Source organism: Cynara cardunculus, unplaced genomic scaffold, assembly GCF_001531365.2.
Source record: "Cynara cardunculus var. scolymus isolate 2C unplaced genomic scaffold, CcrdV1 Un_Scaffold_2169, whole genome shotgun sequence".
Taxonomy (NCBI): domain Eukaryota; kingdom Viridiplantae; phylum Streptophyta; class Magnoliopsida; order Asterales; family Asteraceae; genus Cynara; species Cynara cardunculus.
Window position 1 is genome coordinate 36,864 of NW_020201002.1, and position 13,040 is coordinate 49,903.

The 13,040-nt window shown below is 33.1% G+C and overlaps 1 protein-coding gene across 5 annotated transcripts; it reads right to left on the reverse strand.

Moving 5' to 3' along the window:
- Positions 1-2,859: 2,859 nt before the first annotated feature.
- Positions 2,860-7,542, reverse strand: LOC112502916. Of its 5 annotated transcripts, none has more exons than XM_025106930.1 (3): positions 7,314-7,530; positions 3,380-3,577; positions 2,860-3,293 (listed from the first exon to the last, which is right to left on the reverse strand). In XM_025106930.1, the coding sequence occupies exons 2-3, from the start codon at positions 3,572-3,574 to the stop codon at positions 2,916-2,918; spliced, it is 573 nt and encodes a 190-aa protein (XP_024962698.1). In that variant the 5' UTR covers positions 3,575-3,577; positions 7,314-7,530; the 3' UTR covers positions 2,860-2,915. The 5 variants fall into 5 exon arrangements, 4 of the variants coding, with proteins under 4 accessions (XP_024962698.1, XP_024962701.1, XP_024962700.1 ...); XM_025106933.1 differs by lacking the exon at positions 2,860-3,293 and adding an exon at positions 4,937-5,280 and having other exon boundaries at positions 3,514-3,577; positions 7,314-7,507; XM_025106932.1 differs by lacking the exon at positions 2,860-3,293 and adding an exon at positions 4,937-5,291 and having other exon boundaries at positions 3,514-3,577; positions 7,314-7,507.
- Positions 7,543-13,040: the final 5,498 nt, after the last annotated feature.

A 13,040-nucleotide genomic window follows, 5' to 3' on the forward strand; every position in this document is an offset into this window, starting at 1 on the left:
GTAAAAACGGTTCAGCAAATCATCTCTCCAATTGAAGACCGGTCAAAACAAGCCAATTTTAGAAGACCTATCGGCCAAGTCTCCGTTCACCAACTTTCATCTAACCTTCTCCTTTTCATTGAGAAATCTTATGGTATGTAGAACGGTATGTTTGTCATTGCCTATTTTCACTGTTCACATTAAGCCCAATTTGATTGATTTGGTTGATGACAAATTGCATTTATACTTGGAATATTTTAGGGGTCTGTTGTAACTTTCTGCATAAAATTCGAAAGAACTTTGCTCTTCAAAGTGTGTTCATAAGGCAAACAAAGAATAAAAAGTTGAAGACGTTGGCTAAGGACCAGCATTATTATGAAGACATGGCCAATCCACATAGCAATGAGATCTGATGACTTTTGAAGACTTGATTAACTTTATAAAGCGCTTAAGATAAAGATATGAGGGATCATAATGAAGCTGTTTATGACAAAGGGACTTCTCTAAAGGATGTTCAAATGAGTTCTCAAAATGCATGCTTTTTGAGACGAGTGTTTTTGATCTATCACTAGGTATATTCTATCAGTTGGTTATTAGACTTTACCAAAATAGATCCATAGCCAAATGGACCACAAAGCTCATAACACATGCTAAAATCTTCTTAATAGATTTGAAGACACATGGCAGGAGCTCCTTCCTTCCCTTCCTTATCGACATTAGTTGTATCCTATATCCTTCTTTTTCATTGTCTTACTTTACACACAGAGTGGTGAGGATTGCGTGAGCAAAACCATTCTGATTCTCTCTTAAAAAATCCACTATATATACTAGTAAAGAGCATAATAACACCCTTAATATCTTGAAAAGAGCAACTAAAATAAAATCTTTGGCAACCCAGGGCTTAAAATTAACAACTTTCGAGTCGAAACCTTACAGGAACTAGGTTGAATGCGTGTTACTAAAACCAATCACAAAGTTGTTATCTCCAAGGTACGTATCATGTCCCAAAAATGCTAAGTCCTTCGTGTGATTCTAACTAGGACTCACCTCCTTCTTAGAGTCACTAGTACCCCCCCCCCCCAAATTAAGACCTGACGCACATATCGACAAGAAAGACTAGTGAAATTCAAGCATTTTATATCGCAAGTTTTGATAATAAGAATAAAAAGAATAGTATTTAAATAACAATTTCCTTCACTTGAAAAACATGATATTATATAAAATTAAAGTGTTTTTTCAAAAAAAAAAATTAACATGGTAAACCAAACATTTATTTCATCTTGTGATGATGGGGGAGACTTGTTCAAACGTGGCAGTAGCACAAAAACAAGTCATGTATCAATGTTATCGAGTTTCACCTCACAGACTAATGGCTTTAATATACTACTCTTTTGAGTTCTACATCAAAATCCTACATGATATTAGTGTCTACTCGTTCTCTAGTTGAGTTTCACTATAATGGTCAATGACTTAAGTATGCAACTCCTTCGAGTTTCACCTCAAGACCATATTCGACTAGATTCTTACTCTTCTAGATTCTAAATGAGAACATCAAAACTTATCACTTATTCAACAACAAATGACCCTCATGTATATGGACCGAAAGCAACAAAAATCACAATTTTCATGATTTATAACTTGAAATGTCGAATAAATCCAATGACATTTACTTCCAAGTAATTATGCACACATATGTCTAAAATATTCAAGTAAATCACATGAACAACCATAAGCTGGGCAAAATCTCAAATAACCCCTTTGTACATAATTCAGTATCACCAAATGACCACAACCCATATGATTCATGACTTGAATTGTTAAATAAATCAAATGATATGCATTTTCCGATCTTTATGCAAACATGTGATACCAATAACCCATTTGTTTATGGTTCAAAATCAACCAATAATCACAACCACATGATTTAGAACTTGAAATGTTAAATATATTGCCTTGTTTGTTTTTTTTATTTTCAGCTATTAATTACCATTCATGTTTGATTTGTTCAAATGTTTTATAATTCAGACTAATTGTTTTTTTAATTATTTTCAGAGCCTCTTATCACTTAATATACACTACAAGAAAAATGACCTTCAAAGAAGGTATTGTTTTGTACTTAAAAGTCTTAAAAGCTTCTCTAAAGCCTTTAGATAAGCTTTTCAATTTTGTCATAGAGCTTTTCAGTGTGACGGTAGGTGAAGGTTTTAGAGAGGGTTTTCAGATGGTGTGTTTTTGTTAGCCTTTAGAGACGCTTAATTGAGACTTTAGATACACTTTTAAAACTTCTCTAAAGATTAGTCAACTTTTTATTCAAAACTTCTCTAAAAGTATATATATTAGTGACACTTATCAAGTATTTGTGACGGTTTGTAAGAGTTACTAAAAGATACTTTTAGATAAGATAATGGAAAAGCTTCTCTTAAAGATATTGGCTTTAGTGACACTTTTAAAAAACCTTTTCTAAAAGTTCTAATTAGTTACGGTTACGAAATCTTCTCTAAATATGATATTTAGATACATAAACTCAACATCTTCTCTAAAAATTGTCTTTAGTTACACTTTTAAAAAATTAATTCTTTCTCTAAAATATATATTATAATAAATATATATACACAAACTCAAAATCTTCTCTAAAAATTATCTTTAGTTACACTTATAAAAAATCATTCCTTCTCTAAAAAATATATTATATATTTATTTCATCCATAAATTCAGTTATATATATATATATATATATATATATATTATAATAATAAAATTGAACTAATAAATAATATTAAATTAATCAGGAACAAATTAATAATAACCTCAAAACAATTTTGTATATATTTGTTATATAATTTCTTATTATAAAAACCATCCAAATTAAATATTCAACTAGTTTATATATCGTCTAAATTTATCAACAAAAAACATCCATAATCATCATAGCATGTTTAACGATCTTGAGTCTCCGAACATTGGTCTTGAACAGTTAATGAAGATGAAAAACTTGGAACTGACCGGCCGGATACAATTGAACTCACCATTTGTCGCAATTCAGCGACTTCATCCCTCATAAGAAAGAGCTTGGATTTGGTTGAAGCAAACTCGAACTCGGTTGAAGCAAGTCTATGAGACATCTCGGTGTGGCTCAATCGACCTGACGCACCGGTGCTATGTTGCGAACTTGTAAATTCACTCCTAGTGCTCGGGACCCTAGACCATCCCCGAATATATGCAAGTCTTTTACCTAAGACTTGTTGCATAATCTCTAGATCACCCGAGGGATTTTCTGTTGATTCAGTTTGCCGCTTAATCTCTAACATGTTTTCCTATGGACATAAAAATCATATATATAAATCTTAGTGATTTATAAAACGATGAATACATGCAAAAGAGTTCGTTAAATGTAACTTACATATGAAGTGCGAGAATAGTCGTTAACCCAACCCTCTTTTTCTCTATAATGCAACTTTCGAAAAGTCTCTATCTCACCGATAAGAGGATTGTCGGACAATCCTCTATTTCGAAAATGGTGATCTGGAGTTCTCACTGTACCATTTAAAGCAACATACTTTCGCTTCCCCCTATTCTCAGAATTTTTCCTTGACATAGCCTACATAAACAAAATATGATTTTAGCAATAACAAAGATAAAAATATGTTTCAAATCAGTAGGTTTCAAATGTTGCATCTTTTTTAATTGGCAAAATACACTTAGGGTGCGTTTGGTTTGCGGGATTGGAATGGAATTGGGGGGATTTGGATTTGAAATCCATTTCAATCCTGTGTTTGGTTTGCCAAATTGTCAGGATTTGAAATCCTGGGATTTCATTAAAATCCATTACTCGCGGGATTTGGAAATCCTTTGCAAATGGGCAGGATTTGAAATCCATCGCTTCCTGTCGAGTGCTCCCATGGCTTCCTGCTTCCCTTCCCGTCCCCTTGCGAAGCTGTGCCCTAATCGGGTCAACCATCCTTTTGCTTCAAGTCTTCAACTGTCGTCTCTGCCTCCACTTCCTTACCACGCAAACATCTCTGTCGGATTTCCATATCGACGATGACTCATATCCTTTCTAGGGTTTTTCTGGGTTTCGTTTTTATTTTTTCCATGTTCATTGATTGTGGTCTCGATCTGATGCAATTTGTGCATCAAATTGAAGTCCAAATCATTTTTGTGTTCTAAATTCGTACTCGCATATGTTTGGATTTTTGGATTAATGGATTTTTGGGTTCATCTCTGTTGCTTGCCAAATCCTGCAAACCAAACAAAGGAATGAATTTTAAATCCAATCCAATCCAATCCAAATCCCATGGAATCCAAATTCCTCCTACAAATCCAAATCTCTCAGAAACATTCATGCAAACCAAACGCACCCTTAGGTTCAATTGGCTTAATTTGGCCATCATGTGTTCTTTGCATATGGGTCCTAAGAAAAACTAATGTCGACATGTGATTTGGGAATTACTCGAGTTTCAGGATATAAAATGTTTTTTGAAAGTTAAACAAACATCAACGTCAAATTGATGGTTACTACCAAGTGCCCTTTTGTTCCATTCTGAAGAATCGTCAAACCCCTTTTAAGTTTTTCCTCGCGTAATTGTAATGGAAATTAACAATAGCAGCAGTTGCATGATAATAAAAACAGATGATTGGGTGTCAAGACACAGACACACACACACACACATATATATATAACACACACATATATATATATATAAAGAATTTCATTCATGGCTATGTGTACATGCTATATGAGGATAAATGTGGGACAGTGGGGATACAGCCATTTTGTTAGCAGATAAAATGAGCTTAGATAGATATAGAAGCTTAGGCATGCACCAAATAAAAATTAATCAGATTTATAAGGTCCATGTAGAACCACACATGGGTGTAAAAACATGGATCCATACAACAAGATCACCACAAGAGAATTAAATCCAAATTATCCAATGAGTTCTGCAACGAAACTGACCTGCGTTTCTCCTCCATCATAATGTCATCAAATCCAGCCTCCATGTCCCTATCATCATCATCATCATAAGGTTTTTTATGAACAGATGGTGCCGGCTTAGAGTGAAGTAGCTTGTGCAAACCGGGCATGGAACCTGTAGCAACTGATGCAGAAATCACCTTCTCTTTCCTAACCATCGGTGCCTTTAATGGTAATGTTTTTGGCGCGGAAGGCCGGGCGGAACCACTCCCATCATTTCTACCAAGTTGTTTCCTAGGCTCTAGCGATGTAGAATTCAACTTGGAAGCAGTGCCGGGTTTCTGACCTGACGGACCTGCTTTGACTCCAAAACCTGATCAACCCTCCTAATAGTATACTGATTGGATGACCCTTTTAACCCCACGTCAAAAAAACAACTATAAACCACATTATACCTCCCTATCCAATTAGGCCAAAAGAACAACTATAAACTAGAACATGCATCATAAATTGTTCCATATCTGCAATATATTATTGTTATCAAATCCAGCAAACCATCTCTAGAACCAACAGCACTAAATGATAAGTATCTAAGTGGCCAGAAGCAAGATTTCAATACAGATCAGAAAACCATATCACATAGGTTGATGTGCAGTTACAAATAAATCAATTAACATCCACCTTATCCTCCACTTCAAATTCAGCAAGTTCACCTCCAAGAAATTATTAGATTGAACTAGTTTATATGAGATATATGTTTGAGACCAGAGGAAAGAAAAATGGAACAAAAACTCAACAGCAACAGGTCTACAAGGTACAATCCATAACCATATGCACCAGGTCTGAAAAGTTTAATTGCAGTTCCTTTTTGACACAATAAAACACAAAAAATAAAAAGCTTAACCCAATGAAAATCGAAAAAGAAAATGAAAGATTGATATTCATGCGTTTGTATATGGGAAAAAGAGATTAGTCGATAGCCTGGAAAATTGAAAGCGGAAGGGGGGAAAACAGAAGCTAAAAAACGAAAAGAAAAAAAAATGTAGCTGTGTATCATTAAGGTGTAACCATCCAACAGCAGAATTACCTTTTGGTAGGGAGGATTTCATCTTATTTTTTTGTTAAATGTACTGTTATTTTTTTGTTACACAGAATTACCTTGAAGGTCTGTCTAGCATCATGGCTGGCCTCTGGGGTACAGGACCAGGTTCAACCACTCTCACTGAAAATGTGCACACAATTGCTGTCACCAAAATGGGCAGCCGAAGAGCTGTTGAGTTGGGAGCCTGTGTTCTAATTATATTATCCCTCGTGGGTAAGGACTGATCTTAAAAGGAAATCTTGCATTTATCTTTTTGGCTGCATACCAGTTGAAGTTGATTCTATATCTAACATTGTGTCAGGTAAACACGATTAATGCAGATCCTTCTGCTACTGGAGATGATATGGGACGCTTGCTGTCACTTCACCATCCAAAATCTGGTAGTTTATATGCTATACAGATTCTTTTATGAGCTTCACTCACTATCATTTATCATCTTTATTTGTTAATTTCTAAACTCCAAAGATTATATGTTAGCAGCCTTGTGCAAACAGTGTTTCCACCACTGGCTGATTACCTGTAGATGGACAGGTGGGTAATTTTCATGAATGACAGTGTGTGAGAGGGGACTATTTACAAGTTAGTTTTATATGCTTGCCCACATTTATAGAGGCTGATTATCTGTAGATGGACAGGTGGGTAGTTTTCATGAATGACAGCGTGTGAGAGGGGGCTCTATTAATTTACATGTTAGTTTTATATGTTTGCCAACATTTATAGAAGGACAAGTGTTGCTGACTGGTTATTCAATGCCCAACAGGATCTGCTATTGTTAAAATACATGTGAATCGCCTACACTGTGAATGTAGAAAGGTTCAGGGTAAAATCAGGATTGATTGTCCTGATCTTTTCAGAAAGTTCCTCAACTGTTCCGAATTTTGTTCAAGTACACCTTCTGTATTAAATGAACAGAAAGTTTGCGAGGCATGTGTGGTGGCTTTAGAAAGCAACTAGGCTTTTGGAAAAACAACACGACAACTTCTCTTGAACATGTTAAGGGCACCATAGTTAAAGGCAAAAAGAAGCAAATCCGTAACCATGCATAGAAGCAGATCTATTAAAAATATGGACAGCTTGGAACCAGTGCCTGTTCAAGGATTATCCGGCCTTACTTTGGTTTGTTTGATTCTTACATAATTGATACCTCTAATCCGTAACCATTCAGCTTCTATTGTTCAAACACACACAAATATGTTATTGTAGCAGAACATAATTGATAGCTAAATAGATTATAATTAATCAGTAAAACATGAATCAACAAGAACCCTAGCAGATTCATATTATGTTATTTATTGAAGAATCGCTAAATAGACGTACCTGTTGTTCGAGGAATCGATGCAGAGAAGAGAAACCAATTCGATGATAGACGATTGATTCGATCAATAGAAGAGTAGACTGTGATTGACGAGTGATTGAGCGAAGATCAATTCAATGATAGACGAGTGATTGAGCGACAATTCTTACAGCGAAACAATTAGAACGAGAGGAAGCGATATCAATGATACCAATTTGATTTCGTGGAAGGAAATTTCTTAACTGGGCTTCTGGTGATTTCACTTCACATAGTCTCACGTTTAGGAACGAGAGGAAGCGATGAGGAAGAAATATTATTTATTTAATTTTGATTTATTTTTAATATAAATCTTTTAGTAAAAGGGTAACTAAATATTTTTATTTAATTTTAAAAAGTTTAAATTTTTTTTTTTAATCTTTAAATACACTCTTAAAAGGTAACTAAATATTTTTATTTAATTTTAAAAAATTTAAATTTTTTCTTAATCTTTAGAGAAACTTAAGAAAGTGTTTCTAAAAATTGATGAAACTCTTTAAAGACATTTTGTTTATATAAAAACCTCTCTAAAACTTTTAACGAGATTTCTTATAGCGTATAATTAGCCTATAAATCCTTCTTTAAATGTTGTCCAACTTTTAGTTACATTTCTCATTTTTATCATTTAAATCATTTTCTATAATGTAGCTTTAGATACACTTCTAAAAGTTTCTTTGAAGATTTCTTTACTAAAGCTCTTTCCTCTTGTAGTGATAGTCTGAATAAATAAGAGGTAAATTAATATCTTAATTCTTTTTATTTTCCCTATTTCTTTGATTCTCTTTGGCTATTGCTTCTTTCTCTACTAGGGACACCACCGTCATTTCATCACCTATGTGAAATGCATGCCCACATCTTCTCTCTCTCTCCCTCTCTCTTTACATACACACACACATACATATATATATATAATTTTTGTACGTATAGGTTAGCTTAAAAGATTAATGTGAAACAAGAACTTCTATCGACAATCTATATCGATCTTTCCACAAAGAAACTCACCTGCGGTATTCTCGATAGCATCAGAAGTCTGTAAGGTATCCAAAATGTTTTTATTGTGTTCCATCTGTTAAGCAATTGTTGAGATGAATTTCTGCAATGAAAATTTTATGAAAATCAAGAGAATTTTGCAAAATGTTTGCAACTGATCTTACAAAAAAAAAAAACTATTTATTCAGATTTCGTAATTCAGACGTTTATTAGTTTACGAAAACAAACAATCTTATTGATTCATATTTCAGACTTTAGCACCACCTCTTATTAATCAGAAATGAAATAAGACTTCAGACTTCAACAACTCTTAAAAACAAACGCCACCATATTAGATGTTATGTTTTGGAGTCAACTATTTGGATTTAAGGATAACACATAATAACATCTAGTCAAACACTTATAATGTTTTAGATTGTCAAATTTGTGTCTACTATCCAGAATACAAGATGGTCCAAAATGGCAGATGATCCAATTTGTATAGGATCCAAAATTGAGAAATATCTAATTATGGTATATACTTGAAATATACCTTGTAATTCGAACACTAGTCATTCTTTTAAACAAGATTTTCATTGTAATATCTTTAAGTCATATTTTGTAATCTATTATCTGGATAAATAAAATTTCTTCTGCAAAATCGAAAACTAGTTGAAGTGAAGTTAGATAGACAACAAAGTGAACTGGATTTATCATCTAGCCGATAAAAGATCTTAATATAGATTAGTCAAATACTATCTAGCAAGCAGGGGCGGACCTATTAAGAGTTGAGCAGGGTCCCGTGCACCCGTTCATTCAATTATCGTAAGAGGAAAAAAATGAAATATCGAAGGAGTACACCTACTTAATTATGACTGTGCCCTTAAATATTTGGAAGCCAAAATTATATCAACAATCTAAAGTGGGTGAGTTGGTTGTTGTAACTTTGGTAAAGGTGTCGCTTCTAAGAGGTGTTGGGTTTGAGACTAACTTATAGCAAGTGTTTAATATTTTATCTCTTAAATGGTTCTAATATGAAATTTTAAAAATAGAAGAGTGTTCTGAAATATTTTGAAACTGAGGGAGTAAACTGAAAATTTAATAAAAAATCTCTAAACAATGGTTTTTGTTCCCAGTACCATTTTTCAATCACCACCTGTGAGAAATCGTCTATCTTTTCCTTTGGTTCGTATTTTCCATAGTTCTAAGAGGCGTGGGTTCACCACCACATTAACCCTTAGTGGTTTTATTCTAAGGCTTGGTTCCATTGTAACGAGTTATGACGTGTTATAACACGTTATTTTTGTAAGGTGTGAATGGTTTCTTGATATATAATTTGAGGGATAAATAATAATTATGTATGTGGCATAAGACTTAAATAAACATAAAAATGAAACTTAACAACTAAAATCCTAAATAGGTAAATACTTAGGGGCAGTTTATAAAATTTTCTATTAAGTCTTGTATGGATAAATTTGTCTGTCCGGATAAAAGTCGTTGTTTACTTTTTCTTCCTGAATTAACAGTGTGAATGGTAGAAATGATTGTTTTACCCCTGAGTATAAAATGGTATACATCTCTCATTATCTAAAAATTAATCTTCAATCCAATTTGTTTTAAATCAATAATAACCTACTTTTATTTACACCAATTCAATCAAAATCAAATAATAGATATGTTCCATTGATCATATAAGCTTCAACATTTGCATTAATCCATTAACATATATGCTCCATTGATCAGGTAAGCTTCAACATGCTCCGTTGATCAGATTTGCTCCATTGATCAAAATAACCCTAAACGCAACATATCCATTGATCCATCAATGGATATGCTCTGTTGATAAGATATGCTCTAACAACAATCTGTTGTAGATCTTGCCAAACACAGCCTTGTTAAACTCAAAATGTTGAAGAGTTCAATTAAACCTAACCGAGAGATATATTAGGGGAGAAAATGATGAAGGACATCAAAGTTGATTAGTTTGCAACAGATCTTGCCAAAGATGTTGATGGGTCCGATTAGGGTTTTGTTCTCTGTGATGTAGGGTGTCGAAATCGAGAGATATAAGGGGAGAAAATGAGTCGAGAGAGTCCACAGAGATGGGTTTTGTTCTCAGTGATGTAGGAGTGTCGAAAGTTTGGTGAGGGGCATCGTTGGGGAGAGATGAATGGAGAAGAAAAGGCATGAAAAGATGTCGTCGGTTGCTTGTTCGATTTATGCAACCTTAGATTTCAACACAAAGATAGAACTCAGTGCAAATATATACCTTAAACTACTATCGTCTTCTAACAAGTAATAACGGTATAAGTATCAGATATCGTTCACACAGAGAAAACTTTGTGAAGTTATTCAAAAGTCTAGTATATAAAAACTAATTTCAGATGACGATTTCGAGGGATTTGTTTTATCTAAAATTGGAAGGTTTTGTTAGCAACTAAAAAAAATCAGTAGGACAAAAAAACACATGATGCAAAGGTAGATTAAGACACAAAACAGGTGATCCAGTAGAAAGATGACATAGCACTCCTGCCACAATTTTATAGTACCATAGGATTATGTTATAAAACTATCATAATATCAACTATCGGGTCAGACGGCCTCTCAAGAGTACACACAGATCAACGTACTATCGATGCAATATCTTTTATGTTAGACGTTGTGAACCCTAACACAACAGAGTGTTATCATCCTATACCGTAAGAGTATAGTATGCGTCAAATACTAAAGCTCTTTATAGCCTTATCCTATTAACTCAAGTTTTCTTATTTATCTTAATACTAAAAGTTAATGTATTTTCATACATAAAATTAGTTGTCAAGTAATTTTAATGTCATCTTCAATGAAATATTAATCATATGAAATAAATAGTTAGACTATAATGCTAATAAGACACCTCTGTACTTTTACATCGGTTTTGGTCTTAATTTTCTCTTACACCCCAAACTAAAGCGTTTAGCCCATCATCGCTCGGTTTCTTCTTGCGAATGATGTAAAAACTGAAAAATAAATAACTGATGCGAGAAAGTAAATTGCAGAAATTAAATTACTGGAAATTAAAATATTGAAAATTTAAGTACTGGAAATTAAAATGCAGAAATATAAATGACTGAAATTAAATTGCTGGAAAGTAAATTGCAGAAAAGTAAACTGCAAAAAAGTAAAGCGCGATAATTAAAATACTGAAAATTAAAGTAGTGGAAATTAAAATACTATTAATTAAATACTAAAAATTAAAATGCAGAAAAGTAAATACTAGAAATTAAAATTACTCTAAAAGAGATGACATGAAGTAAAATGAAGTACTAGCAAATAATAAAATAAGGAAACTTGCACTTTAAGTTACGAAACTTGCAAAACAAGTTTCGTTACTAATAAGTGAGAGAGTACTTGGAAACACTTGGAAAACAAATTTTTTTCTGAGGAAATTAATCGTGACCCATAAAAGATGAAATCCAATGTATTGCAACAATAATGATTAATTCCACTTTGTAGCTAAAATTAAAAAGCTTTTGAATATTGCAAGTAAAAAAGGAAGAGGTGAAACTTCTACTTGAACTTGAATTAATGCTTGAGAACAATATAACACTTGACATTTGGTTTTTGATTAAGCAAAGAAGCCGAAAGCTAGAGGAAAATACTAGAGATAAATGTTAAACCCAAAGGTTAAGTTGTAAGTTTTGCTAAGAAATAACTCCTATTTATAAGGAGGTTAAGGCTTATATTAGAAGATAGGTTAAAAGTACAAAAGAAGGCTTATAAGGTAAGCTAGCCTAAATTCTAAGCCTGAAATCTGCAGCTCCATCATTCCAGTCCATAGTTTCGGCCCAAAAGAAAGGATGCGGCTCACTCCTTGCTTCTATAAGACTGTTGCAGTACCCCAAGAATCTTGTAGGACTGCTATAGGATTGACCAGAAACCTTAAAAACTACATAATTAACAAAATAGCATAAGATTGTGGTATAATACTATTAATATATATATATATATATATATATATAAGTAATAAATTACATAAAAATGACTAAAATGACTCAATTTAGACACTAGTGGGCAAATAAAACAAAAAAAAAATAATTAAGAAAATGATGTAATAGGGTTAATGACAAATTAGAATTGTTGTTTGTCCCTAAACAAACAAAATAACAAATTGAAAGACTCAAATTTAAAAAAGAAATTTGAACATGATCATTCAATAGCCAAAGTATGGTTGTTTTTGAAATTTTTGAATGAAGTGTTCTACTCCTACTTGATGTTTGATATCCATAGCCCTTCATAAACCTAGTTCCCTCAAACTTAAGTCTTTGATATTGCTTAACCATAATGTAGCCTACATTTCTATTACTACATTAGATTCAGCAAAGGTTTTGGGACTTTGATTTGGGTTTTGCACTTGGTTTTTTTCTTTTCAATACATGTCTTTTACCTCATCTCTCTTTTTTCTCACTCCGTAGCATAATTTTACTGTTATGCATATCATATTGAGGTATGTTTGGACACTTTGGTCCTTTTCAAACAAATTGGTCTACACTGACACTCTTTTTATGCACAAGACATAGAACTTTGTTCTTTGAATGACTTTTGGTCTTAATGCATATATTTCATGTGATCTAGAGTGTTTGAGTATTTAGGACCCTCCCCCAAACTTAAGAGAAACAATGTTCTCATTATGTGCATCAAGGCTACAAATTTGGCCAATTGAAATGAAAGCCCAAATGAATAAATGAAAAGTTTTAAAAATGGTT